This window comes from Sylvia atricapilla, chromosome 2 (assembly GCF_009819655.1).
Source record: "Sylvia atricapilla isolate bSylAtr1 chromosome 2, bSylAtr1.pri, whole genome shotgun sequence".
In the NCBI taxonomy this organism is placed as follows: domain Eukaryota; kingdom Metazoa; phylum Chordata; class Aves; order Passeriformes; family Sylviidae; genus Sylvia; species Sylvia atricapilla.
In genome coordinates, this window is record NC_089141.1 from 75,521,449 (window position 1) to 75,548,064 (window position 26,616).

General features: G+C 42.0%; 1 protein-coding gene across 5 annotated transcripts in view; it reads left to right on the top strand.

Moving 5' to 3' along the window:
- Positions 1–26,616, top strand: part of FARP1 (FERM, ARH/RhoGEF and pleckstrin domain protein 1) — a 204,506-nt gene that overhangs the window by 175,665 nt on the left and 2,225 nt on the right. For 4 of the 5 annotated variants that reach the window (XM_066313463.1, XM_066313464.1, XM_066313465.1 and 1 more), the window contains exons 16-26: positions 771–904; positions 10,027–10,108; positions 12,731–12,968; positions 14,974–15,104; positions 18,127–18,195; positions 20,152–20,241; positions 21,322–21,404; positions 21,736–21,848; positions 22,347–22,510; positions 24,937–25,044; positions 26,015–26,166. In XM_066313463.1, coding sequence (XP_066169560.1) covers positions 771–904; positions 10,027–10,108; positions 12,731–12,968; positions 14,974–15,104; positions 18,127–18,195; positions 20,152–20,241; positions 21,322–21,404; positions 21,736–21,848; positions 22,347–22,510; positions 24,937–25,044; positions 26,015–26,166 — 1,364 coding nt within the window. Of the gene's footprint in view, positions 1–770; positions 905–10,026; positions 10,109–12,730; positions 12,969–14,973; positions 15,105–18,126; positions 18,196–20,151; positions 20,242–21,321; positions 21,405–21,735; positions 21,849–22,346; positions 22,511–23,882; positions 24,020–24,936; positions 25,045–26,014; positions 26,167–26,616 lie in introns of all 5 variants that reach the window. The other variant, XM_066313468.1, reaches the window with a different exon arrangement.

Sequence of the window (26,616 nt, forward strand, 5' to 3'; positions counted from 1 at the left end):
ATAGTCTTCTATGGTCTCAACAGCCTTCTAGGCACTTCTGGAAGTCAACCACAGATAGCTGGAACCCCTCAGGGCAGTAAAGAGTGAGCAATATTACCATGTTGAAGATAATAGGCATCACTACCTTGGCAAGCTGCCTAGTCCTATGGTTTTATGTCACCCATAGTCTATTAGGATGAAATAAAGAGAATATGGAGCAAGACTGAGCAGGAGCCTGTTTCAGTCTTTACAGTGCCTGGCACTGCTGCTCCTGTTTTGTGATAGCAGTGTCTTCCACTTGTTCACTTTGCAGAGTGCACAGTCTTCTTGTGTGCACACAGCAACAAGGGTGTGGATGCTTACTGAACCAACTCCTGCCAAAGGCATTTCAGACGGAACTCAGCAAAAAGAAAATGCAGAGCTCTTTTTTTTTTTTTTGTTCTTTTACTGAATTGTTTATAAGGATTGTAATGCTCTTTCTATTGTACCTCCAGCACTTGCAAATTCAGTTTGTATTGACTAACCAGTTTGGGTTTGAAAAGAAATTTTGAGATTTGATCAGTGATGGCAAAGGGGAAGAGAGTTCCTTTTTCAGCTGTGCAGGGTCTCTTCTCTGATACGAGCAACAGTTCAGCACACAGGATAGTCTGGGTTGTATTTAGTGCCAGCTAAATAAGATCCTTGCTGGCTTAGCTGTTAGGAGTATCTGGGTTAGATACATAAAGACAGAAAATGATCATACCATCTGCATTCCACCCACTGATAATTTTGCTTCTTTTTTTCCTTTGTAGTGGTTTCAGAGTGCAGTGAGTAAAGAGGATTGCATGCCTGAAACACTGAAAAATCTAATTTTCTCCAACTTCGAACCTTTGCACAAATTTCACACTGGTTTTCTCAAGGAAATTGAGCAGAGACTTGCTCTGTGGTAAGACTGTTGATTGTTATTTATCTGTATTTTTTCATGCGGTTTAGCATTTTTGCATTCCCTTTTTGCTAACTCCTTGTGATCTACTGTAGTGCATAATTTGTGAAAGTCACAGATGTTGGTTATTAACAGACAGGGTTTATTGAATCGTGCTTTGTTCATGTTTACTTGACAAACTCTGTTGTTCAGATATCTCAGTTGCAGACATATGCAAATGAGATCATAATTCTGGATGAAGCTTTCTCTTGCCAAATGTCATTGTTTCTACATGGCAGCTCTTTTGAAGAACATGCTGCAAGCAAGGCTTATCAGTAATAAAGAGGGAGAGGCGAAGGACCAGGTTCTGTTTCTGTCAAAATAGGTACAGGCTGAGGATTTCACAGACCAGCTTCTCATTCTGCAGCATCACAGCTGTGACACACACAGGGTCTACAGCGCACTCTACAAATTGACAAGAGTGTTGGAAGAGGACACTGAGCTTGAAAATTATCTATTCTTAGCATAATAGTGACAGTAAAACATGGCATTTTTACAAAATAGCTGTGAAGTGAATAATTCTTCCCTGGCAAGGCTGTTAATTCATTCGACCACTGAAGTCTTTGCAGAGGCAGCAGCATAAGCAGAAGCCTTTTACTTGCTCTGATTAGACCTGTCTGGACTAGATTGTCTTGGTCTGAGTAGGCATTTTTTTGTAACTTTTCTTTGGTTCTGGGAGCTGAGCTTTTTTTTCTCAGTTAGAAAAGTGACAATGAGAATCACGTGAGAACAGAGCAGGCAGACCTAATGGGTGTTAATCAGTTTAATTAAGACGGGTGCCTCTTTAACTAATGAATCAAAACAAAAGCAAAACACATCTCAGAGTGTGTGAGTTTCACTCTTGTGATGTATTGAGATCATTAAGGAGGGCACAGTACTTTGCAGACTAGTGCTATCTAAAGCTACCCTGCACAGTTGCAGAATTAGCAAGTGTTTTCTGGGAAGAGGGGAATGTGATGCTGCCTCTTAGAGCTGACATCCTTACCCAGGACTTAGGTTGACTCCTAATATAATTATTTATATATATATATTTATTTTATATATATATGTATTTATTTTATATATATATATTTATATATAACTAACATAGTTACTCATAAGGCTTGTTCTGCCCTGCTACCCTGCCTGTATCACTCTGTTTTTTCACTGGGGTGCTGCTGGTGTTAATTGCATTGCACTAAGCAGTGTTTATTACAGGTACTCCAAGAAGGCTATTTCAGATGTTATAAAACACTGATTGTTTCTTCAACCTTGGTGTAAGATTAACAGTAGTTGGAGTTAATCCCCAACTAGTTTGGGTTAACATGTGTGGTGAGAAAAGGAAAATGTACGCAGTTAGTCAAGACCAAGTTCTGCTCTCCGTCAGACCAGAGTGATCTCTCTGGGTGCTGACTCCTGGACACACGTTGAAATAGAGATACCCCCTATATCCTTCTGGTAGCATTAGAGGTGGATGCAAACCTCCTGTTCAGATGTGATGTTTTTCAAAAATTGGATGATGGCTGCACTACCAGCCTGCTGTGGAAAGGTGACATTGTAGTAAGGGGAGGGAAGGACCTGTTATGTTAAAAGAAAGAAAAAGTATTTAGGCTTCTAGACTTCCCATGGTTTCACTTTGTTTCTCCTTTTCAGTTAGCTTCCTTTAGACCTGGGTAACTCTTCTGTTTTTCAGCTTCTCCATAAAGTTTCACAGGGTGGTAAACCTCAGTTTAAAGCTTTACTAATGTCATATTTTAACTGCGCTTACCCTCTGATTTAAAGTGCTGATCTGCTACAAAGTTACTTTGCAATCCAAATTTGTTCAAAAATATTCTGCTGAGGTAACTTTGTCCCAGCTGGGCACCTCGTTCTGACTTTGTCAGCTCAGCTATTGCATGTCCTTCCACAGTTAGTGTAAAGCCACTGGGATTTCTCTTGTCAGCTGCTCTGAATCACTTGACAGAGAAACAGTCAAATTCCTGAATTCAGTTTGCAACCAACAGCCTGGATGCACCTAATGTAATACCCCTGTTGTAGACAGTGATTGTTGTTAAAGTTCTGGAAGATTTGAATACGTGTCTTGGGAAGGGAGGCAGACTTGCTGACAGGTATTATTTTGGAGGTGCTGATGTTTCTATATAATGCCGCAGATGCTGAGATAAGCCACAAGTAATAAACTCTATCCTATAGAGATTAGTGTTTAATTAAACAGTGAGTGACAAAATTAAACAGCCCCTCAGCATCTACAAGAAGCTGGTGGCAGTGTGGTAGGGAATTCCTTCAGCAGCATGGTCAAGGTCACTTAGCTCAATGTCCACACTGCCAGAATGGTACCTCTCTCTTTAGTCCCAGCTGTTTTTAAGGCAGTTTTTTAGGGCTCTGGCTTTGTTCATCACCTCAGGGCAGGTGCCAGCAATTCATGGGCCTGGCTGAGCTGGTGGCACAGCTGCAGGCAGGTGTGGGCAGGATTCAAGCCAGCTCATTTAAATCTGAGTCTTCCATGTCAGCTCTTAAATTTCTAGGCAGGTGGCTGCGGGGAGGAAGGTGAGACACTTGTCCTGAGATGTGAGCTTGCTCTACATTTGTCAGACATGTCCTACAAAAAAAGGGCCCTTGAATGAAAGGGTTGTGGAGTTTATCAAGCTGCTGGAAACCCCTGGCTACCAACATGCGCTGTGGGAGCTCGTGAGAGAGAGAGCCTCCTGCAACCAGTCATCTCTGTTCCCCTACTGAGTAGAATGCTGGGTTTTAGCAACTTAATGTGCAATTCAGCCTGGTCACTCTGCACAGACATAAACGCAGTTCTATAAGGTTTGTTTCAGACTTCATGCTGCATGTTGGAAGATCTAACAGGAGGTCATTCCCTGCTCTCTTAGGCCTTGGGTCGTACTGATGCTGATGCAAAAGAGCTGTGATGAGAGCAATGCTCGGGGGGACTGCACATGACAATTGTTAGATGTCTCCATGCTTTTAATTTGTTAAAACATCTATAGACATCTAGTATTTGGCTGGAGGAAGCTCAGGTTGTGTATATTATTTAAAAATATTTCTGGCTTGCTTGAAGGCTTCTAAGTGTTTGAATCTGCAGTCAGGGGCAGGCTGTTTGCTACAGAACATCTTAAACACCAGTATCCTGTTGACTTGGTTATAGATTCTGGCAGATCTGATCTGCTTCTTTGCGCAGTTCACCCATTTTTCTCACCCATCTTTCTCTTGAGTGCTGCATTTCCTAAGAGCAGCACATCTCAGTGTCCAAGGCCTGGTGATAGTTTTTAATCTGACACAGAGTGATTCTGACACCAACAGTCAGCTGCCTAGTCAGTGCATTTTTCTCAGCCAAGGTTTCTTTCTGGCCATGAAACTGAGAAGATTCCTGGTTAGTTTTATTGCACAGCATCCTGAGATGAGTGATACCATGCTCTGGGCCATGTTTCCAGCCCTGCCTGTGCTGTTACAGGGCTATTAGAGAAGCCCATGCATGTCCTCAGTTGCCCCAACTGTGCTGAGCTCTGGAGACTGGCGGTGTTCCTGGGAGCAAGTGAAATGCTCCACTGGAGGCTGTGTGGTGTGAGGAGGGGAAGGATGACCTTTGGTGGGTGCAGGCAGGCATGGTGCTTTGCACTCTCTCACACAGGAAGGGAAGGGAAGAAGAGAAGAGCAGGAGGCTGCCTCAGGTGGGAGAGGGAACAGCACACATCAGGCTGTTTTATCAGCAAGTGCCAGAAGAGCTGCATCCAGCACTTGGGCATCCAGATGCTGGTCCTGCCTGCCAGGACTCTTCAGCAAGGCTTTGGGTGCAAGGCCAGGAGTTCCCAAGCCTTTCTGCTGGGAGAAAATATGAGAGGCATATGTCAGTGACTTCAAGCTGGCTCCTGTTTCCCAAGACCGCTGAGATTTTATGGCAAGGAGGAAGAGGTGTGCGCAGTGCAGGCAGAGTGTGACATACTTCATCAGTTTCTGGGCAATTGAATCTGAGAAGTCAGTTAGGTTTTACTCCTTCTTTTAGCCCAGCTGTGTAATAAGCTATTCATTTGGGCCACAAGCACCATTTTCCATCCAAAAGAATTGCGCTCATCTTTCCACACCCCATTACAAGTTTCCATGCTGATTTCTTTAAATGGCGACAGAAAGTGGCAAATAGAGAACTGTAGGTATCCCCCTTTTCTGACCACTGAGCAGCACAGAGAGCAATGCTGGGGCAAGCCAGGATAGCTGTTACTGCCCAAGGACGCCCTCATCAGATAGTACAAATCTGTGTTTTGGGCCTTATCCATGTGCTAGAAAAGAAAAGCGTTATGTACTTCCCAGAAGTGCAGGCAGACTCATCTTCTCCCAGGGAAGCTGCTAGTTAGACTCGCAGATCTTTCTGAGGAAAGCTGCTGCTCAGTGTTACCAGATGGGAATGTGTGGCTGGTAATTTGCAAAAGAAAGGGCTCTTAATCTTAGCATATGAAAGGAGAAGGCGCAATCAGGATTTGTGGAAGGAAAATTGAAAACCTGTAATAAAAAAGCACTCAGAGTGTAGGAAGATGAGCCAAATGTTGATTTATTAACCATTTTTTGTTTGAGAAGAAATACTTGTGCTCAGGAAGAGCAGCCTGATAGACAGTTTATATAAACAAGGCAGCAATCTTACCTGCCTTCTCAAAAGCAGAGTGCTGGCTGTTGGGCTGGTTCTGCATGCCTGCTGAGGAGGCACAAGGAGGGCAGTTTCCAAAGTGCCTTTGTCCTGTGCACAAAAATGAGGTATGTGTTGCAGTACAAACCTCTGAGTTATGCACTGTGGATTCCTGGGACCAAGACATTGAGAGGGGCTTGATGCCAGCACACTGGGCTTGATTTTGAGAGGATAGTTTTCACTGCTGAAGTCACTTTTGAGTACCTCTGGGGATTGGAGTTGTGCTACGCCCAAATTAACTGGAAATCGTGGGAGAGAGCTAGCACATCCAGGATCTGTTAGTCAGAGTTAGAGCCATGTTGCATCTGTCTCTGGGGTTCTCCCAGCAGGATATGCCCAGGATCATCTCTGAGGCTGTTCCACAGCAAGATATGGAATGCTGTTGCATTTACAGCATATTTTCATGCAGTGGTGTTACTTGCTCAGATGCCTTACCTTTTAAAAGCATTACTGATGCTGTAGGTTGGGTTTCTCCCACAACAGGGGTAGCCATCCCAAAGTCTTTAAATGTATTCACACTCTCCGTGGCTCTGGGAAGCTCAGATGGCTTCAGCAGTGTGTTTCTTAGGCTCTGAGCAGTGTGTCATGTACCACTCACTCACTGCTGAAAGTCCAGCTGCAGTGCCAGCTGGAACAGGCAGGGCAGTAAGAAGGGCTGTGTAACAGCAGGGTGTGAGCAAGGGAGGGGGTGTTTGCTTTCATTGACTCTTCTTTTCCAATTACAAAATATTCCTGTTATTTAAAAGGTAGTTGTAATGGGGAATGTTTGACCCTTTTTAATATTAGAACGTTAGTTAATAAAGTCATGAAAAACTTCAAAGTGTCTAGGTGTTCAAAGAACTGAGTATCGTGTTCAGGAGGGAGTTCCTGAGCATGTAACACAAGGTCACACATTGTAAATATAGTTTGTTACAATTGATTTATTATTATTTTGGCTGCAATTCAAGGGCTGCAATCAAAGACTTCTGTGTTTGTCTCAAAAAAATCTTTATTGAGATATCTTTCTCTTCTTTTTTGCCTTTCCACCATCCCCACTGAATTTCTGTTCCTTCTGATTGAAGATATGGGCTGACTTGAGATTTCCTTCTATTATTTTTTCAATTATATACACCAAGAACTTTATGTAATTCAAAAATCTGGCAGGACTGCTTCTGTAATCCCTGTAAGTCAAGCTGATAGCTGTTTGGAGTAATATATATAAGGTAGTGTCAGAATTTCTTACCAGGTCTAAGTCAGTCTCCTCTTTTCTTGCTGTTGTACACTTGCATCACTGTAAAAAGGAATGGACTACTTGGATAAAAATGGGAAATGACCTAATTATACAATAATGCCCTCATTTTTCAACATGATTTTCAGTGGCTTTAGACCTCCCCCACAATGTCAGTGGAGTAAGGGCACATTATGTGTGGGGAAAGCTGCTACATCTTTTATGGAGACGGGCATCATAAATCAGCTCCTGATGAAAAGCTGTGAGACCCTAGGCCCTAAGCTTTGTCCCTCGTCACTGGCAGATAGATACCATGTTCAAACAGTGACCCATGAAAACAAGGAGTAAGAAGAACAATTTAGCCATTGGTGCACAACAAATGAGCAGCTCCTTCCCTCTCAGCAAGCTGAGTGTTGTTATTCAAAACATACACCACAGGGAGAGTTCTCTTTTTTGCTTTGGGCTGTTGCAGCAGTAAGACATCATCTGATGTGTTGTGGTTTCGGGTTTTGCTTTTATATTCTGTGTATTTTGATGCTCTTTTCTCGGTATTACTTCTTGTTTTCTTGGGATTTGCATGTTGAGGAGCTGGAGAAGATGGCAGTGTAGCATTGGGTATGCTTTGGGGTCTCAGCATGGAGCTGGGGTAAGAGTGGAGGTTGGGTTTTAGGAGGCAGATGGAAAGCTGTCATGTTCCCTCCTGCCCAGTTTCGGCTTTCCCTACCTCTCTGTCTGTGTTATAGCCTGCATGCCTGTGCACCATCCCCAGTGGGAAAATCATCTCTGTTGCAAGGAAAATTTATTTGCTTGGAAATAAATAACTAAAGCAAGAAAAGTGACTGGAACAAGGAGCAATGCGTAGCCATCACATTTCTGTATTTTCTCCTAAGAAAACCCTGGGTTTATTTCTTCCGGCAGGATGCCTCTGTGTGCAGCACAGGTCGTCTCTGTCAGCCTGGGCTGAGGGCTCTGGTACCATTCAGCTCTTCACTGTTCTGCCTACAGCTGGAGAGAGGCTGTTGTTCTGGGGAACCCCCTTCTCTCTGTGTCTGTCACTCTGCCGAGATGCAGAGTAAGTTGTGAAAGCCCTAAAAGTCTGTGGCTGATTCCAATGAAGGGAGATCATTCCTAATGCTTTGTATGTGACTGATGTGGTGAGATGCTGTGCAGGCAGTCAGTGCTGGTGGTGCTGAAAGGGTCCAGTGGGTCAGCTTTTAGGAAATAAGGACCAGACTGTTCCATGAACAACCCTGCTAATTACTAGCTGTTGGAAGCACTTCCTGTGACTTTTGGAGGCTTGGGCTCAGCTGAGTAGCTAGCTAGTAGATAAGACATTTGCAATGTGTATTCTAGCCAGTCTGTATCATAGCCTTCAGATCAGAAAAGCAATATCTATTTAGAAAAAGCAGTCTGTAATGATGTACTTAATATTTATCTTGGCAGTAAGTAGATAACTCTATACTTCATACTCAGAAAGGGTACACAACTGCTGAAGTCCATTAGATTAAATCAAATGTAGACACATGGAAAAGGATCCAGGCAGTGCCAGAGAACAAGAGAATAACACATAAAGCAAGAATTCTTATAGAGATAGTTGCTGAATACCATGCCATTGCTGGCAGCAGCACAATTTCATCTGACTTTGATATTCCTGAGCTTGTGTGTAGAGGCACAGCATGAACTATTTGGGAGAGGATGCTGCATGCTGGCTCCATGGATGGAGGATGGCTTTCCCTTGCTTCCTGCCAGTGTGGGGCCACTGCCTGGGATTTCAAATGGTTGTGGTTTTCAGTCAGGAGCACTTGGATATGCACCACTTGGAGCAGAACTTTAGTGGCTGGAAGGTTTTATTTACAGCCTGTCAGAGAAAATCTCAGTGAGGAGAGCTGCTGGATGAGTAGGACATGGAGGAAGGGAGAATTAAGGAACAGCATAGAGTAGAGATGATTTGACAGACAGAGGCTTCCTGAAGACAGAAATGGTACTTTTATCCTTAGGTGATGTGAAAACTGTAGTCTTGTGATGTCCTTACATACCTTTGCTGTTGCTTTCAGTTTAGACATTTCTTGGGCATGATTTGACTATGGCGGTGTTTATATTACATAATGTTTTTGCAAAACAGCAATGGTAATTAAAGTTACCACAGACACAACCCAACTTCCTACCCCCAGTGTAACCTTTGGGTTCAGAAAAAAAATTTAAAAATCACGTCGAGAACTGTTATTCCTTGCCTAAATAGGCATGTGAGTGCCTGGGAAGGTTAACACAATAGGAAATCTTTAAAGACAGCCTGTGAAACTGGGTGTTGTTCAAATGAACATGGAGTAATCCCTTGTTTATCAGTGGAGTCTCTTTGTCTCTTGAAAGATAAAATTGGAAAGGGGAGCGGGACAGTCCTTCTGCCTTCACACTCTTAGTGATTTTCTTTTGAAAGCATAGCTTTGTTGAAACAGATCTGTAACAGTTAGGTTCTTATGGTCATGATTTTTCTTCCTGTGTTTTCAAAAAACATGTGTTTGGTTTCACTGAGAATGTGGTATCCTTGTTTGTCTCACACATGGATTTAGATACAGGAATATCTTTTTTATCAGGAGCTGTGCTGCTCCCAAATGCTGCAGTGATCAAAGTGCAGCTGGCTGGGTGGGAGGCAGCACTTTGCATTTGTAATACCATAAGTGAAATACTGAAAATTCCTGCCAGTATGTAACACTTATGAGTGAAAGCCAGATGCTGGATGGATACGGATTTTTTTTTTTTTTTTTTTTTTTTTGGCCCCACTGTCCCTTGGACAAGCAGAAAGCCTTTCAGAGGAGGAACACCCCCCCGAGGTCCAGTTCTGGGGTTCAGTCATTATATCTGAACAGAATTAACCTTCTGCTCTAAGATGGCATATTCTCATGGGACTCTGATGTCTTCTTTTTCCCCAGACCATTTCCAGCCTTCTCTGGTGTGTTCAAAACCACTAGCAATTTTCTTTAAAAGTCTAATGCTTCTGTAAAGGGCCTGCCCTCTCTCTTGTTAGGAGCGAAAGCCGGGCTGGGTGAAGGGTGTACTGTACCTGGAAATTACATGTCTGTCAGGAAGATTCCTCACACACTTCTGAGAGAGAGGCATACAGGGGTCAGGATTTTAAAAGAAATGAGCTATTGAGTTTTAGTGCTTATAAGTGATTATGCGGTTTTATTGCATGACTGAAGTGTGTGGCATTTCTGTTGCTGACAGGGAAGGCCGCTCTAATGCTCACATTAAAGGAGATTACCAAAGAATCGGAGATGTTATGCTGAAGAACATTCAGAGTATGAAGGTAAGAACGATCCTATAACTACTGAGCTTTGACACAGATTAACATTTTTCATATGATGTTGCCTCTTGTGCTGGTTTTTGCCAATTGTAATGAAGGCTTATGCGGTGAAAGTTTCCTTTGATGATGTAGAAAGAATTTGGTGGGTTTCTCTGGGATTTCAGAGTTGCAGGCTGATTTTAAACTGTCCAGCCCCTTTCCTCCACTCTCCTAAGAACAGAAGCAGCAAACACAAAAGTTCAGGAATATTTCATTTCTATTTCTTTTTTCCATCAAATAAGAAGGCAAAACTTTTGAATTTGTGTGGCTGAAGAGACTGTTCAAATGCTGAATGTGCCTTTTTTTTTTTTTTTTTCCCCTGCAAATATTCATGTTAAGATACTGCAGGATTAGTGACCATAAGCTAGATATTGATTTGACTTGGGAAAGTTATATTTGTGCACTACAGTGCCAAGTTAGGTGAAAGGTTTTTGAATCATGAGAATAATTGCCTCTGATGCCTTTAAAACTAGAAGTAAAAATACATGTATAAACCATAAATCTAGGTGTAATGTTCAGCAGACTTTGCAACTGTTGTTAGTCTGGCCAGAGCAGTATTCTCAATGCTCTCTATTACTGAGAAATTAGCATGGAATGCAGGCACAGGAGCCTGTGAAAAACTCTACGGATTTGTACAGCCTGGATGTAAACTCACCTTACTGTAATGGATCTACACATCCAGGTCGGTGTGGGGCAAAACCTGGCATTTCACCTTCAGCAGACAGATTTTGAAACTCTCCAATCAACCTTTCCTTGGGGATGGCCACTAGGGTATTCTGCAGTTAGTAAATGGAGCAGCCTTGAGTCCTTGGCTGGAGGAAAGGGCAGTTTAATCATTACAGCTCTCCTGAGATGGTCGCTAGGACTTGGTTCCTCTGTCAGAAGGACAGAGAGAGACGTGGCGAAGTGAAGTGACACACAAACGATTATGCAGCAGAAACAGGGAACACAGAAAGCTCAATTTACCATCCCCAACACAGACAGCCTTGTCACCAATCCTTGCTCTGTCTGCCGTGTACTTAGCCAGGAACTGCTTTGTCCCCTCACATGCATTGGAAGAAATGTAGTAGGAGACTTTCCTTCCTCCATCTCTGCTCTCAAGAAGTATGCAGCTCTTCACAAACAGTTTTTAAAATACCAGAGAGCTTTGGACAGACTTTGTCTCTGCTCTTGGTATCTTGCAACATTAAATTGTCTGTCCTTTGCTGTCTGCGGGTCCTTCTAGGGCACTAGTCCAAAGGCAGTGTACAGTCCTCGCTGTAACTTAGACCTGGTAGCATGCTTTCATCTTTCCCATTTTCCCTTTCCCATTAAAGGGTTTTACTTCACTTGCTTTGAGATTCACCACCACTGATCAACTGATATGTGGAGTAGAGACAAAAGCTAGTTTAACTTAAAAGAACTGCACAAGAAACAGAAATAAAGTTAGTTAAAATTGTACTTAGTTATCATGAGACCTGTTAAAAGATCTGCAAACTGACACTACATGTTTAATTAACATAGGAAAGAAGTTAAGAGCAAGTAATTAATGGGCAGCCTCTCTAGCAGCCCAGAGGGTCTGCTATGTCTTTTCCTGAGTCACAGACTTGTAAAATGAATATACAGTGTGTGGAGGAAGCAGCTTGGCTCTAGGGAAGGTATGTTTCTGGTAAACATGTCACAAATCACAGGAGAGAGAGAGTTGACTGGAAATGTGTCAAAAAGCACAAGCTTCAGATTAAGCCAGAATGTCTTCTCAAGTCCATTCAGTTTATGCATTCAGTTTCTTTTTGCTGCTGCTTAATATTCTACCATATAATGGAAAACTTCAGTTGGCTGTGCAGAGAAGCTCTGTACATCCTGAAGAACCAGTTCACCTTTTACAAAACACAATTCATTCCCTGGGTAAATTGTTAAATAAACAAACTGCTGAATTGTTCCAAGGGGCAGTTGTGAATATCTGTGATACTGAGACCTAAATGGAGTTATATATTTCATGCAAACCTCATTCATTGCTGGTGTGCAGCTCCCCTGCTGCCAGTGAGATTATTTAGAGACTCCTCTAAGGAGAAGAGGATGTAGTCCAAGGATGAAGAGCTTGTAGCCTGCCCCATTTCTGTTGGGCAATGCCTCTGATTTTGTGTTTGTTGAGTTTCCCAAGAGATGCAACTTCTCATTAATAAGAGGAGGGCAGAAGCCAGAAGTCCATTTGCCTGCATCTGAGTTCCCCAAAACTGGGGCATCTAAATCCCTTCATCCTTTTAGAAAATCCCATTCACATTTTTTGGCTCTTTCCATTGCACCTACTTGCATGAGCTGTGTTCATGTCATCCCCTTGCCTTTGGATTTCTCATTGATAAGAGAATTAGTTTTGTTGAATTATGTACTTTAGTTTTCCTGGGAATGCAGAGGGGGTGGGGGTCTGCTTCAAATGAGTCATGCCTTTCTCCTTGGCAAGTGAATATCAGAGCCATTGTGTTGTACAGTGATTTTGTTTGCAAAATCCCCACTGCTGTGCTAGTTGGATGTGTTATTGGATTAGGTATGGGCTGAGTCATGTCTCTCAGTGATTGTTAAAAGCCTCCTCTTTTCTTCCATGCATAAAAGCAACTGACAATTCACCTGCGAAAGCACAATGAGATTTTAATGGAGCTGGAGAATGGGATCAAGAACTCCCGCAAGCTGGAGACCTTTTGCAGAGATTTTGAACTACAGAAAGTCTGCTACTTGCCTCTCAATACCTTCCTCCTCAGACCATTACACAGGCTTATGCACTACAAGCAGATAATGGAGAGGCTTTGCAAGCACTATCCTCCAAACCACGTAGACTTTAGGGATTCAAGAGGTAAGTAAGAGAAATTATGTCAGTTCCTGGAGCTGGGGAATGGCATCCAAATCCGTTAGAGGTGTATGGCTGGAGAAAAATCCACATTTTTTTTAAGCTTACATCAAAAGAGGATTGAGTTGCAAAATCCATCACTCAGAACACCATAAACAGTAGGATTAAGGTCGCTCTTCTGTACACATCATGCCACAGTCTGGGCAGGTACTTGGAAGAGAATTCTGCTGGGGGTTATTAAAAACACAGAAATGACAGCAGGTTCAGGATGTCTCTTGAACTGAAAACTGTTGGGAGGTTGGGAGAGAGCACAGGGAACATACCATATGTGCTTTTGCCGTTCCTAACTTTCCCTAGAGATCCTTTAATAAGACAAAATACTAGCCCGGGTGAACCCTTGGTCTGACCCAGTAGGCTGCTGTTGTTAGGTCTTTCAGTGTTGTCTTTTTTTTCCTCAAGAATACAGTTTGCTCTGTTATCATTTCTGTGATTTGTTTCAGGAGCTCAAAGCAGCCAGCATGGGTTGGGTTTGGATTTGGGGTTGGTTTTTTTTCAAACATGAAGAAATTGCCCTCCTGTAGCCTGAACTTGCTGCCTGCCATTTCTTTCGGATGGTTTGTTCCCCTTGCTCCTTGTGCCCGTCCCCCACACCTGTTGTGAGCTGTGTGTTTCGGGGTAACTCCTTCATCTGTACAGCATTGCTGCAGATCCATGGAAGAACTTGGGCAGGGAGCAGTGCTCAGCACAGCTGCTCCCAGGCATAACATGGGAGCTGAGCTCCCTCAGTTTCTCTGGGATGAGACCCAGAGCAGGCAGTGCACAGCATGCAGAGCTAACCTCACCTGTGGCAGTAAGAAATGCCACAGAAACTTGTGACACTGGGGTGCTGTGTGACACAGGTGTTGGCCCAAGCGTTGCTGCTCCCTGAATGATCTTAAAGAAGGCAGTGAGTAGTGCCTGCATTTCTTTCAGCCATAGCTAGAGGATGAAGATGATGTGTCCATTCTCCTCTCCCCAGAGAGTGTAGCAGTCTGATTCCTGCTTCACTTTTGAAATGGATATGAACATAGGTTTCACAGGTGAAAATAAGAGAACATGAGGACAGTGTGACATAGAGACCCCATCACTCTGGGATCAGTTTCTTACTAAGGTGTTTGCAGATTTTTTTTTGAAGGTCAGAGTCCAAAGGAAGCCAAAATAAAAGTGAATTGAGTCCCAGAAGAGAGCATAAGTCTCCCACTAGCAGGTGGGCGAACTGTGTACTGAGCAATGATGTAAGAAGGAGGGTGGAACCACTGTTACTGTTCACATGACTGGTTTTTTAACCCAAATGGCTGTAGCTGCTCTTCTGGCACTGAAGTCAGCCATGTCTTTGGCCCATTCAGAGACTGCCCACCCAGCCAGGTGTATCAAGGTTGGTGCTCCCACACATGATGGCACAGGGAGTTGGTGGTGTCTTTGGAGAGAACGAGGTAGAGCCATGAGTGACTCAGTGACGTTCTGCCCTTTAGTTGTTCTCATTGGTGGGACTGAGGACAAACCCCAAGTTGTTTGCCATCTGAAATGACACAGTAAGTGACACTGCCATTTCCTGCTGTTTACAAATACAAACCTGACCCAGTGTGCTACAAGCAGGGGGTAAAATGCATTTTTTTCAAGCATGAAGAACATCCCTAGATTGATCAGAGTTGTAGGAATTTAAGTCCTTTATGAGAATCCATTTGTTGGTGCTCTGGATTGACCGTGCTCTTCTTACAAAGTTTCTGTGGCTAAAATAGAGCAAATTTTTTGGAAATAGACTGTCTTTTCATCACAGCACTCCACCCCTTCCACTGTATAAGATGATGTCCAGAGATTGTGTGGGTTTTAGTCTGCCTGAGTAGCTTTATGCTGTGGAGGTGAAGAGTATCACAAGAAGGTTCATGAGCTGAGTACTGCTGACAAAAGCCGTATTTCATTTTGAACATTCTTGTAAATTTTTAATAAGCACTTTATGGATTTGTCCATCTAGCTGCTTTGGCTGAGATTTCTGAAATGGTGGCTCAGCTCCATGGCAATATGATAAAGATGGAGAACTTCCAGAAGCTGCATGAACTGAAGAAAGACTTGATAGGCATGGACAATCTGGTGATCCCTGGAAGGGTAAGTAACAGAGTTGTGATTAAGATTTGATACAATTTCAAATCATTAGGTACGTTTTTAAAACCTGCTTAATAGGGGCACATGTGAAATTGCCTTTCCTCATCTGAACCTTTTTCTGTCACCAAAAACTCTCAGATGTAAACATAATGCCAAATGTCATTATTTAACCCCAGCCAGCAGCCAAGATCTGCACAGCTGCTTGCTCACTGCCACAGCAGCAGGACCGCGTTGAGAGTCGGAAGGGTAAAAGCAATCAAGAGAACTTGTGGGTTGAGAGAAAGGCAGTTTAACAGGGAAAGCAAAAGCCATTTACACAAGCAAAGCAAAACAAGGAATTAATTCACTGTTGCCCGTGGGCAGACAGGTGTTCAGCCATCCCAGGAGAGGAGGACCCCATCACAAGTAATAGGGACTTGGGAAGACAAACACCATCACTTCAAATGTTCCCCCCTTCGTTTTTCTTTCCCCTACTTTATATACTGAGCATGATGTCACATTGTCTGGAATGTCCCTTTGATCAGTTTGGGTCACCTGTCCTGGCTGTGTCTCCTCCCAGCTTCACATGCACCCCTACCTCCCTCACCAGTGTGGCAGTAGGGAAAGCAGAAAAGGCTTTGGCTCTTTGTAAGCCCTGTTCAGCAATAACAAAAACTCTTTATTATCAGCCCTGTTTTCAGCTACTTGTGCCCAGCAGAAATCCAAGATAACCTCCTCATACCAGCCATGGTGAAGAAATTAACTCTACCACAGCCAAAACCAGCACACCATAGGAAACACCACCCTTAAAGCAGGGAAAAGCAATTCTCTTTCTTACCTTTTACTGACTTTTTAAGTTCTGTCTTTCATATAGATTTGGACAGTTTTAGGCAATTCCAAACATCTTTAGCAGCAGAGGCAGTAAAAATGTGGTGTTTATCACAGCATTCAGAGCTTGAGCAGTTGCACATTTCATGCTGCCCATTTTCTTTTCCCAGCCCTTGATGCTAGAGCTTGAGAGATTAAAGGCAAGTAAGGCATTTGTGCTGAAGGAACTTCAGCCCTTTCACTATGCCTTGCTTTGAAACTCATGGCCCCTGGGGAGGAGCAGTCTCTTTGGCCTACATGTAACATTAGGCAATGATTTTTGAGACAGTGTTGCCTTAAGTAAACACTTTTAATTGTGCTATAAGAATACCAATATATCTCTTTCTTACTTATCATGCCTTTTTAAAATCAAAGGCTCATTTCAGAACAAATGATCCACAGTGTAATATTTGTCGCCTTTTTTATTTTCTTAGGCACAGGTATCTGTGTGTGCAAACTTGAGAGTTGTCTGTTGCTGCAGTTTCCTCCCCACTCCCTTGACTTTTATGTGTTAAACACTAGACCAGAACTTGTGACCAAATTTGAAGTTGATGTGCCATTGGGAAGGCAGTGCTGAGCACAGCTATTTCTGGATTTGTGGCTGTTCCCCACTCCCTCCCTTTACCTCTTCCCTGTCTCCAAGCAGCTGCCACAGTTCATGTTTCTTTCTAGTGATCCACAGACTGTTCACATCCTTGGCAAGTCCCTCAGGACGTTTCGCAGCCTCTGCATCTCTCTATCACATGAAATTAAATGCTGTCATCGGGTGTTTCTGCTGCCCTAGTCTATTTAAAGTCTGAGCCGTCTTCCTGTCCTAGGAAGTTCAAGGAGAAGGCAGTTGGGGGCCAGAAGTTGTTTGCCTGCCAAGGCAAGAAGCATTGGCCACCATGCTCTGGCAAGTGCCCAGGGTGTTGCTGCTTCCAGCCCTTTAGCTGTTCTTCTGGCTTGATTCAAGTCCCTGCCCTGGTGCAGGAAGGGCTGGGAGGCAAATGCCACTGTAACCCCATCCTCTTCAGGCTGTCCCAGAGCAGGATGTCTGCTGCTGAGCTGGTTCCTGTACTGGATGTGAAAAGGCCCCGTGGCTGGTTGTCCCTGCAGGTGGCAGTGACCTGCAGCTCTGGGTCCATGCGGTCACCACCGCTGGCCGTGCTGGTGCCAAGCCTGCTGGGGACTATAGGATAGTACCCCGTGGTCCTCATTATCATTAATGTTCCTTGGTGCCAACAACAGCTTCTATGGCCTCTCTGGTGCCATTTGGTATAGGGATAAGCACCTCTAGCCACTTTTCCACCCTTCAGCCCTTAGGCAGTGCAGGTGGAGGGACTGGACACACCAAAGCAAGCCTAAGGTGTTTGGATTTTTTCTCTGAACAGGTTGATCTAAGGTGCAGGTGATTTAGGTGCTTTATATAGGATTTTACATCCACAATTATGAACAGAATGACCTTAGAAACACTGTAATAAATAAAAATAAACCTCTTAGCAGAAGCTGGAGGGAGTGACTGAAAAATTAAATTTTTGTGGGTTTCAGAGAAATATAAGGGTGAATTACCACACAGTTCACAGTAAGCCCAGGAAATCCAGCATTTTGAAGGTTTCAAATATGCTACTTTTCCTCTATTTCCATCCCTAAACATTCCTGAACACTATGGTCTGAATTAATGTGCTGTATTATATGACATGGATGGTGCTGGGATAACTCCCACTGCCAGGCAAATGTCTTTCTTTGTCTGCTGCTAATGGTGATGTTGAGTCATGTAGCTGGTTTTACATGGCAGTGAATGAGAGCAATGTATGCCTGTATGCCGTGTGCACCACAGAAGATTACCAATGGCTAACCAAGAACACATATATCATTAGTTTTTATGTCATTTGTGCTGTGAAAGATACTAAAAACTGATGAAAGAGAGAGCTGTCTGAAGGAATTAATGTCAGGTAAAGACAATTTTGCTTAGCTGAATTTTCTTAATATGAATGAAAGGAGTTCATGCCAAAGACAGATACAAACAGAAAGGACTTACCTTATAAATTAGATTTCTAACATATTTGATAAAATTGAAAGTCTTGGTAACTGATAGTCTAGTCATTTGTATGACCAAGTAGTCATATTTCTGTTTGCATACTAAAAATTCATAATTTGTGCAGGAGATACATTTTCATTTTGTATTTGTTTCCCACAGGAGTTTATTAGACTGGGCAGTCTTAGTAAGTTGTCTGGAAAAGGTTTACAGCAACGGATGTTTTTTCTGGTAAGCAAGAAGACAGTTTTTCTTTGTACAATGAAATGTAAGTCTAGGCATCTACTAGACATAACTATTAGTCTTGAATTTTGAATTACAGTATTTTTAAAAATTTTGAAAATTACAGAATTTTTAAACGGCCTTATTTAAATTAACATAGTACATCACCCGTGCAGCTGGTTGTTAAGAATCTACATTTCTGTTCAAATCCAATATTCTCTTTGTAACTGCTTCTTACAAAGATAAAACTATTTTTCATATGACAATGTGAATATAATGAAAAAATAATACCTCCTTCCACCTTGTCTTAGATAAAAGCAGAGTCATTACAAAATGAAAAGTGGTACCAGGGATAGTGATCATATTCAGAAAAAAAGATAAAGAGTGACTCCTGGTGATAGGAACAATAATTCACATAATGCTCTCAGAAACATAACAGAACCAAATTTTTCCATAAACAGTCCAGTTCCAAAATGAGTGCCCAGCATGTGGATGGACCTGCCTGTACTTGGAGATGTATTTTGCAGGTTTTGGACTAGGGAAGTTTTTCTCCTCTCACCACTTTGACATTATGGTGATCCCACTCAGTCTCTGATCCCCAAGAGTCCACTGGATAGTTCCTCCTCTCTTTTCTCCCCAGGCAGCTGATTTGCTCCCAGGCTCCTCATGTTACTGCTGTTGTGGCCTTGGGATGCCCAGCAGAGTGCACCGAATTTTTAGTACACAAAACCCTGAAGAGTCAGTGCAGTGTGGCAGAAAAATGCTTCCTTGGCTTCTTATGTACAAAAAGGTGACAGCAGTGGCCGTGTAGAAAAGCTTGTGAGTGTGCTAGATTTTACAAGGTGTTTGACATTTAATCTTTCAAATAGCCAAAGATGTAACCTGATAAATCTACCTGAGTAGGATTATCCTCTGCCTTTAAAGGCACTGAAGAGGAAGCCTAATAAATATAGTGCATATTTTCTTGCATACCAACAGATACTAGATGATGCCTTGGTGTTACACCAGTATAAAACATTAGAAATCTGACAACTAGGCTCTTAAGTCAGTTGCTTTCACTGTCAAAGAAGTCTTTTGTCTGTCTTAAGCACCAGAATCTATTTGGAGGTAAATAAAATCCCGGGTACTGCAGGATTCCAAATACATGTGTAATCATTGGCAAAATTAAATCCCCCTCTAGTGGCTCATCCACAAAGTTTCATTAATTACTGCTGCTGCATCATAGAGGTCTGTGGTGAGAGCTCTGTTTCACATACCACAGAGTGATTTTCTTGATGCAGCCATCTGGTTTCAGAAAAATACCCTTTGACCCAGGTGGCCCAGTGAAAATACTCCGTTTCTTTTTATGACAACAAAATGCAGGCAGTCATATGACATGCTTTGGACAACTGTTGTTACCTGCAGGAAGCTCTACAAATTGAGATTCTCAGTCTCTTCACCTTGGTGTTTTTAACCTATGACCATCTACCTTAAAACAGGTCTCCCAGCTCTCTTCTGAGTATGGGGAGTAAAAGACAGCCACTCTGTTTATAAGGGCTGAGCTGGACACACTTCTTGGGCAGGTTTACTTACCTTTTCTCTCAAAGCAGGAGAAAATATTGGTGAAACACACACCTTCCATAGCTTCCAAGTGCAGCAGAGTGTGAAACGTATTGCTTTGTTTCACTGCTGTTTGTGGCTTGATAGTTCTGACGCAGAGAACACAAAGAGCATTGGAAGGCATCGGAAAATATCCAATGTGGAAAATTATGGAAACAGACCTTAAACTAGCCGGAAAGGAGGGCAGGGAAGATAATAGGTGTTAACACCAGGTAGTGGTATATTGTGGAAGCCAGTATTTTGGATTCGTGCTTTGGGATTGCCATATAAGTACTCAGTCTTCCTGTATTCACTGTTCTGATTTTTTTTCCACATACATACATGCCAACCAACACCATTCTAATGATGCTTATCCTTGCTTTTTAGTTTAATGATATCCTGTTGTACACAAGTAGAGGCCTGACGGCATCCAATCAGTTTAAAGTCCATGGGCATCTTCCACTGTACGGCATGACAGTAAGTATTGTGAGAACTTAAGGGATTGGTGCTTAAGTGGCCATTTGTGGTCCCATCTTAATTGCTTGATGAATTTCTGCTGGGCTGAAAACAGCAGCAAAGGAGGATGTTCTCTAAATCTGTCTTGGGTTCAGCATCTGTTCCTGCAGCCTTCTGCACAGAGGTGATCACATAGCAGAAGTGAGGGGGGAAAAAGGCATTTTTGAGGGCTGCTTGCTCACAATGCAGACTTCTCTAGAGATGGATTCTTTGTTTTTTTCAACCATTCATTTGACCATGATTCTTACAAGTAATTAATCACCAATTCCTTATAGACACACACAAGTAAACAGTAGCGACAATCTAATTGCTATGAAAAATGCATTTCCTAATGTTTCCAGCTCTATTTCTTAAAGCCAAAGTAATGGGAATCTGGCAGCAAAATGTCATTTGGAGCTCTTGTTGCAATTCTCCTGGAAAACAGCCATTTCAAGCCTATAGCACCTATTTACCTCTTCTTGTTTTGTTTCAAAAATATTTTTGCTGATTTCAAAAGACTTTCATTCCCTCCATTATTTTATATGGAACATCTCACTGGTTTGTATCAATTCTATACTGTTCTCCTGAGAATTGAATTAAATTGTCACTACCACAGCAACTGATTTTCTCTGAACACTCATAAAGTTTTAAGTTTTATCTAGCATTTCAGGGAATCTACTCAGTTTTTTATGGCCATTTGGCCTGGACTTGCTCTCAGCAGAACTGTGCTATGCTACAGTTTCCAGAGCACTCCCAGCATTTAGCACATCCTTTTCTACAATAAATCATTCTCCTGATAAAAACACCGCTATTTTCTTTGACACAAAGCAGACAAAGCCATGCTTTTGGTTCAAGACATTATTGCAGAACTAACTGACTATTCTTCCAAATTGCAAGGCACTGGTTTGTTCCTCAATACCTAGCTCAAATTCGTTTGTGAGCATTTCTTTGTGAGCAAAAGTTTTCTTTTCCCCAATGGTAAGAGCTTGTTCAGTTCACCATTTCACCTTGAGAAATATGTACTTCCTGCAATCTGAATGCATTTGGCCTTTTATTTCTTAGATGGAGGAAAGTGAGGAGGAATGGGGAGTTCCTCACTGTCTGACACTACGAGGTCAACAGCAGTCCATTGTTGTTGCTGCAAGGTAATTCAGTGGAGAAAAAGTCCACATGTGAATTGTATTTCTCTGCAGTTGTCACAGTGGGAGAGAGAGGCATCATTTTGTTTGTATTTGTTCCTAAAACAATCTCTTCAAAGGTATATTCTTTTATGAAAGCCACTTGTTAAGAAAAACGTGGATGGGACACAATAGAGTGGCAATTGTGCAAGTTGGAACTAAGTTATCAGGGAAAAAAGTAGCATCTTGTGTCTGAATTAACTTATTTCAAGAAAAAATAAGCTTGGCTTGTGTCTGTTTCTTAGAGTTTGCTTTAAGCCTGTATGAAAGTGAATAAAACCTGAATTTTCATTGTTAGTACCCGTGCTGAAATGGACAAATGGACTGAGGACATCCAGATGGCAATAGACCTGGCAGAGAAAAGCAGTGGCCCTGCCCCAGAGTTACTGGCAAGCAGCCCACCTGACAATAGTAAGTGAAAGCCAGAGAGCAGGTTTTATTCACTTTTGTCAGTATGACTGGTGGTTGCTTCTAAGTGGTGAAAGTGGTGAAAAGTGCTGGCCACAGGTCAAACTGAGACATTTGAAGTTGATTTATATGCATATATATGAATAGATATATTAATATGTGTGATAATGTTCTTGTAGATGTTAGCAGAAAGTTTCATTGAATAGAGAAGTGACTTAAGCATAATGATTCCAGGAACTATTTGGGCACTGACTGTCCTTGGAAGGTATTAAAAACACCAACAAAGCATGGTAGTTAGCCTTTAATTCTAACATTAGCAGAAACACGCAAATTAATTGTTTTAAAGATGATAATCTATTTAAAAACAGCACAAAATTATTTCGAAAATGGTGTTTTAAAATTAGTTCACAATACTGCGGACAGAATCGATTTGTTTAATTTTTCCAATTATATATGTTGTTGCATAGAGGAAGAAAGATGCTTTTTCCCTGCATTTCATAGAGTCTCCTGATGAAACTACTGTAGACCAGGAATCTGAGGACGACCTCAGTGCATCCCGCACCTCACTCGAACGTCAGTCACCACACCGTGGCAACACTACGGTGCACGTCTGCTGGCACAGAAATACCAGTGTTTCAATGATCGACTTTAGTATTGCTGTGGAGGTATCTGCCTCAGAACGACCTGAACTGCAGCTCCAGGCTCGCTTTCGAATGACAATTTCCTTTTTGCTCCTCCTTAACAAGTGCACTGTTCCCTTGTCTCCTCCTGGGGAAGTTTGAGGCACGCTTATTAAACCGCTTTCCCATATTCTCAAATGATGGCATAAACCATCACGCAAGAAGCACAGATCGGGTCCTGTAGTCCACCTCTGTAAAATCAGTGATTTTCATAGAAGCAGCTGTCAAAAAAAAAAGCTGATCCCCTTTAAAATGTAAAGCAGTTGAAACTGTCTTAATGCTTTCAGTTACAGAGGCATTAAGTCATTGTTCGAGCGGAAAGGATATTGTCTTTAGCTACTGCAGCCAGAGTTTTAATTATGTGTATTACTAACTTACTTTCTTTACCTAGCCATCTTTTCTGGAACCTTGTCTCATTGCTCAGTCTCATCTGCTTTTCCTTTATTTGCATTTTTCACCTCAAAATAAACACCCTTTTTTACCCCTCTGATCACAGCTAAGCCAATTTGATACACATTTGTTAATTCTGTACTCAGCAGCCAAGGTGCAGACATTGTCTTTTCAAAGATTGAAATTAAAGACTCCTAGCTCAGTGCAGGTTTTAGGATGAGGTAGTAAGCCTGCTGAGGTGTCCTTCCTTCACCAAAGAGTCCAAGGAGCTCTGCGCACTTTATCATAGCCCTCAGCAAATGGAAATTTATGCTCTATGAAAATGGAAAAAGGAATCTTAAAGCTGAGTGGATTTGCACTTGAGTGGCAGCCCTCAGACATAGGCCACCATTACTCTATAGAAGAGATGCTGATGCAGAACACAGTGATGCAAGGACAAACATATTCATAATTTGTGTAACTGCCTCTGTTTTTAACCAGGAGGTGAGTTTGCTGCTGAAATATGACAAAATTATTCTGTACTAAAAACTGCTGACTTTTGGTCCCATGTAGGTGGGATTTTCCATTCCTCATGCCCTTAGATCCTGCAAGGGTGGAATAGATCAGCACAGGACAAGGTCTCGTATTTTTCCCTAAAGCAGAAGGCTTGTTATAAACAGAAAACTTATACCAGTGACTCATTCTAATGATTAAAACATTTAGTTAGGCAAATCTAACTAGGTCTGAGATCAGTGCTCATTGTTGCTCATTTTTGTTCCTTCCCTGTGCCTCAAATGAACACAAAGCAGTGAAGACCAAGCACGCCCTGGAGCCATGCGTTGTTCTGTGAAAACATCTCCAGCTCCACTGCTGCTCCATGCGTGGCAGGTCCCGCTCATGCTCACGTCATCCTGTCGGTGCCTCTCACTTCAGCATTATCGTTTATTTTCTTTGTGTCTCTCCCTCCTTTCTGTCTCTCTTGTGGTAGAAGATCCTCTCTCTGTCAGTGACTGTTCCTCCCTACCTGCTGGACTGATCAGTGATCAGCGGCCTGTTTCCATTTCATATGTCTGCTGGTACCGAATGCAAAGCCTGTCCTTTTATGATATCCTCCAGAGTAATGAGGTAACAGAAAATTAAGGAGTACATCTGTAACTTAGGGCAAGGAGGCAGTAGTCCAGATATCAGAGAACAGGATGATTTAAAGGAAAGGATTTAATGCATATCTAAGGCTGGTGAAAACAACTTTTTAAGAATACTTCATTTGTAGTAGCTGCATCAGGCACCCTAGATTTTGAGTATTAAGCTTTGTAGATTAAGTTACTAACTTCTGCATTAGAAAAAGAGAATGATGTAAACAGCTACTGTAATCCAGGCAGGAGCCCTCAACAATCAACAAGAAATGGGAAGTCATTAATAATGCACTGAGAACCCCCCTTCATTTGCAAGGAACAATGATGTTTGGCTTTCCATCTTCACTATGTGAAGAGCAATTGCTTCAACCAGCCATTAAGTACACATACTTGGTTACAGCTTTCTGCTCCTTTATGTTAAACTATCCAAAATTCAGTGAAAAATAAGGTGAACAGTCCTTGTTTTTGAAATCTTTGAAAAGTACCATGTGAACTACCTGGGTATGGAGAAATCAATCTCTATTTGCAATTCTAAAGTATGTCATAATTTTCCTTTGCATCACAAATTCATGTCAGACTTTCTGTTTCCATTCTATTCAAGTATTATTCTAAAAGAAGAGAGTAGGATTCACAAGACTGAGGTTTAGTAACAGATTGCCAAAAATCACCTCAGTTGATAAAATAATTAGTGCAGTAGCTTTGAGTTTTTGGAAGTACCCAGCTGCAAACAAAACATACATTACATGCTCAGCAGTAGAAAAATGCAGAAGAAAAGTACATCCAGTCAATCAAAGCATTTTCATTTACAACCAGGTCACATAAAACAGATAAAACAAACAATTTTTCTTACAATAACTAAGCTGCAGGCACCTTTCACTGTTTAACTTGGCTGCTTTTGATCTGTTTCAGAACCAGCTGTCTGGAAATCTGCTAAGAAAATTCAAAAACAGCAACGGGTGGCAGAAGCTTTGGGTGGTGTTCACCAACTTCTGCATGTTCTTCTATAAATCGCACCAGGTAACCCACTGGGCAAGTATGATTGGCTGGAGAAGACAGTGTGGGGTTCTTTTCCAAAGAGGGAGCTGAGAGAAAAGTGGATATCAGTCGTGGATTCTGTAGGCTGGAGCAGCAGGTGCACTGGTTATGGCCTGCACTGCCACTGGCACACAGAGCAAGGCTTGTTCTCACTCTGCTCCCGTGTCAGTTCTTTCCTGAAGCTTTTAACAGTCACAGTACAGATATTCTTGAAAGCACAGCAGAGCTCACCACTGCTAAGAAACTGTGGTGCAAGTTTAAACCAGGCTTTTCTCATTACAATTAAAAACTTAATAGTGACTTAAAAATTCTGTTTACAATTACTGACATGCTAAACAGTGGTCAGTGATTTAATCCACCTGAGCAAATATCCTACAGCAAAAGTGTAGGGGATGTCTGTTTACAATCTGTTGGACTTTTGAATCTGTTTGAGCAAGGCATAAGCACAAAGTAACTTGAGTTGCTACAGTGTGCTTTCATTGTTATAGAAATCCTTAATGATTAAAGGAGGAATTGGAGGACATACTACGCATAAGTGGGATGAAGAAATCCTTTGCCATGCAGTTAAAAGGACTTAAGCAAGTGAACCTGCTGGGTGGCCGGCACAGCTCTAAAGGAGTAGGTGTTTGCAAGCTGAGAATGAACCTGTATGGAGCCCTGCCAATGGCAAATGATGAGCCGTATGTTCCTCAGTGTGAAAGCAGTGAAACTCCAATATATTAGCAGCTTTCCTTCAATACTGATAGGATGAGCCTGTACCAGATGCTTATGCAAAGGGTCTGTAGTGATGACCAACTGAAACTATCAGATAATTAGTTTTATTGCAGTTGTATAAATCTGGTATTTTTCTGCACAATGATCTTTAGAGTGTGTATATGCTTTCCATTTACTTTTGTGCTCTCTTTATTTAAGGGCATTTGATCTCACAGCACTTTCCATCATATCTTTTCAGGACAATCATCCTTTAGCCAGCCTTCCTTTATTGGGATATTCACTTACCCTTCCTTCTGAATCTGAAAACATTCACAAAGATTATGTGTTCAAGTTACATTTCAAATCCCATGTGTACTACTTCAGGGCTGAAAGTGAATACACCTTTGAAAGGTAAGTTTGTTTTCTGTGAGAGAAAATTTTTGTTAAATTCCAAGAGCATTCTTCCAAAGGTTAGTAGATGCAATTAAGCTGGTTCAGCAATACAGGCAAGTGGTTCAGCACAACTGGAGAAAAAAATTTCTTTTAAAATTATAAAAGAAATTTTAAACCTGACATCGCTAAAATCAAGTGATTGGTTGTGATAATATGGAAGCAGTAATAGTAATTACTGCAAAACCTAGAATTATCCAGTCAAAATCGATCAGGCTTGGCTATGGAGAGCTCCATGTCTCACACTTCAGGAAGCATGTGAACAGATCACAGGACACCTCAGGAGCTCTTCAGAACAGCTTTGCTTCCTCTAGAACAACTGCATGGAAAATCCACACCTGAAATAAAAATACGGTTTTTATAGAGGCAGCTGTTCCTACTACAGATTTATGCCACTTCACCATGTAATTT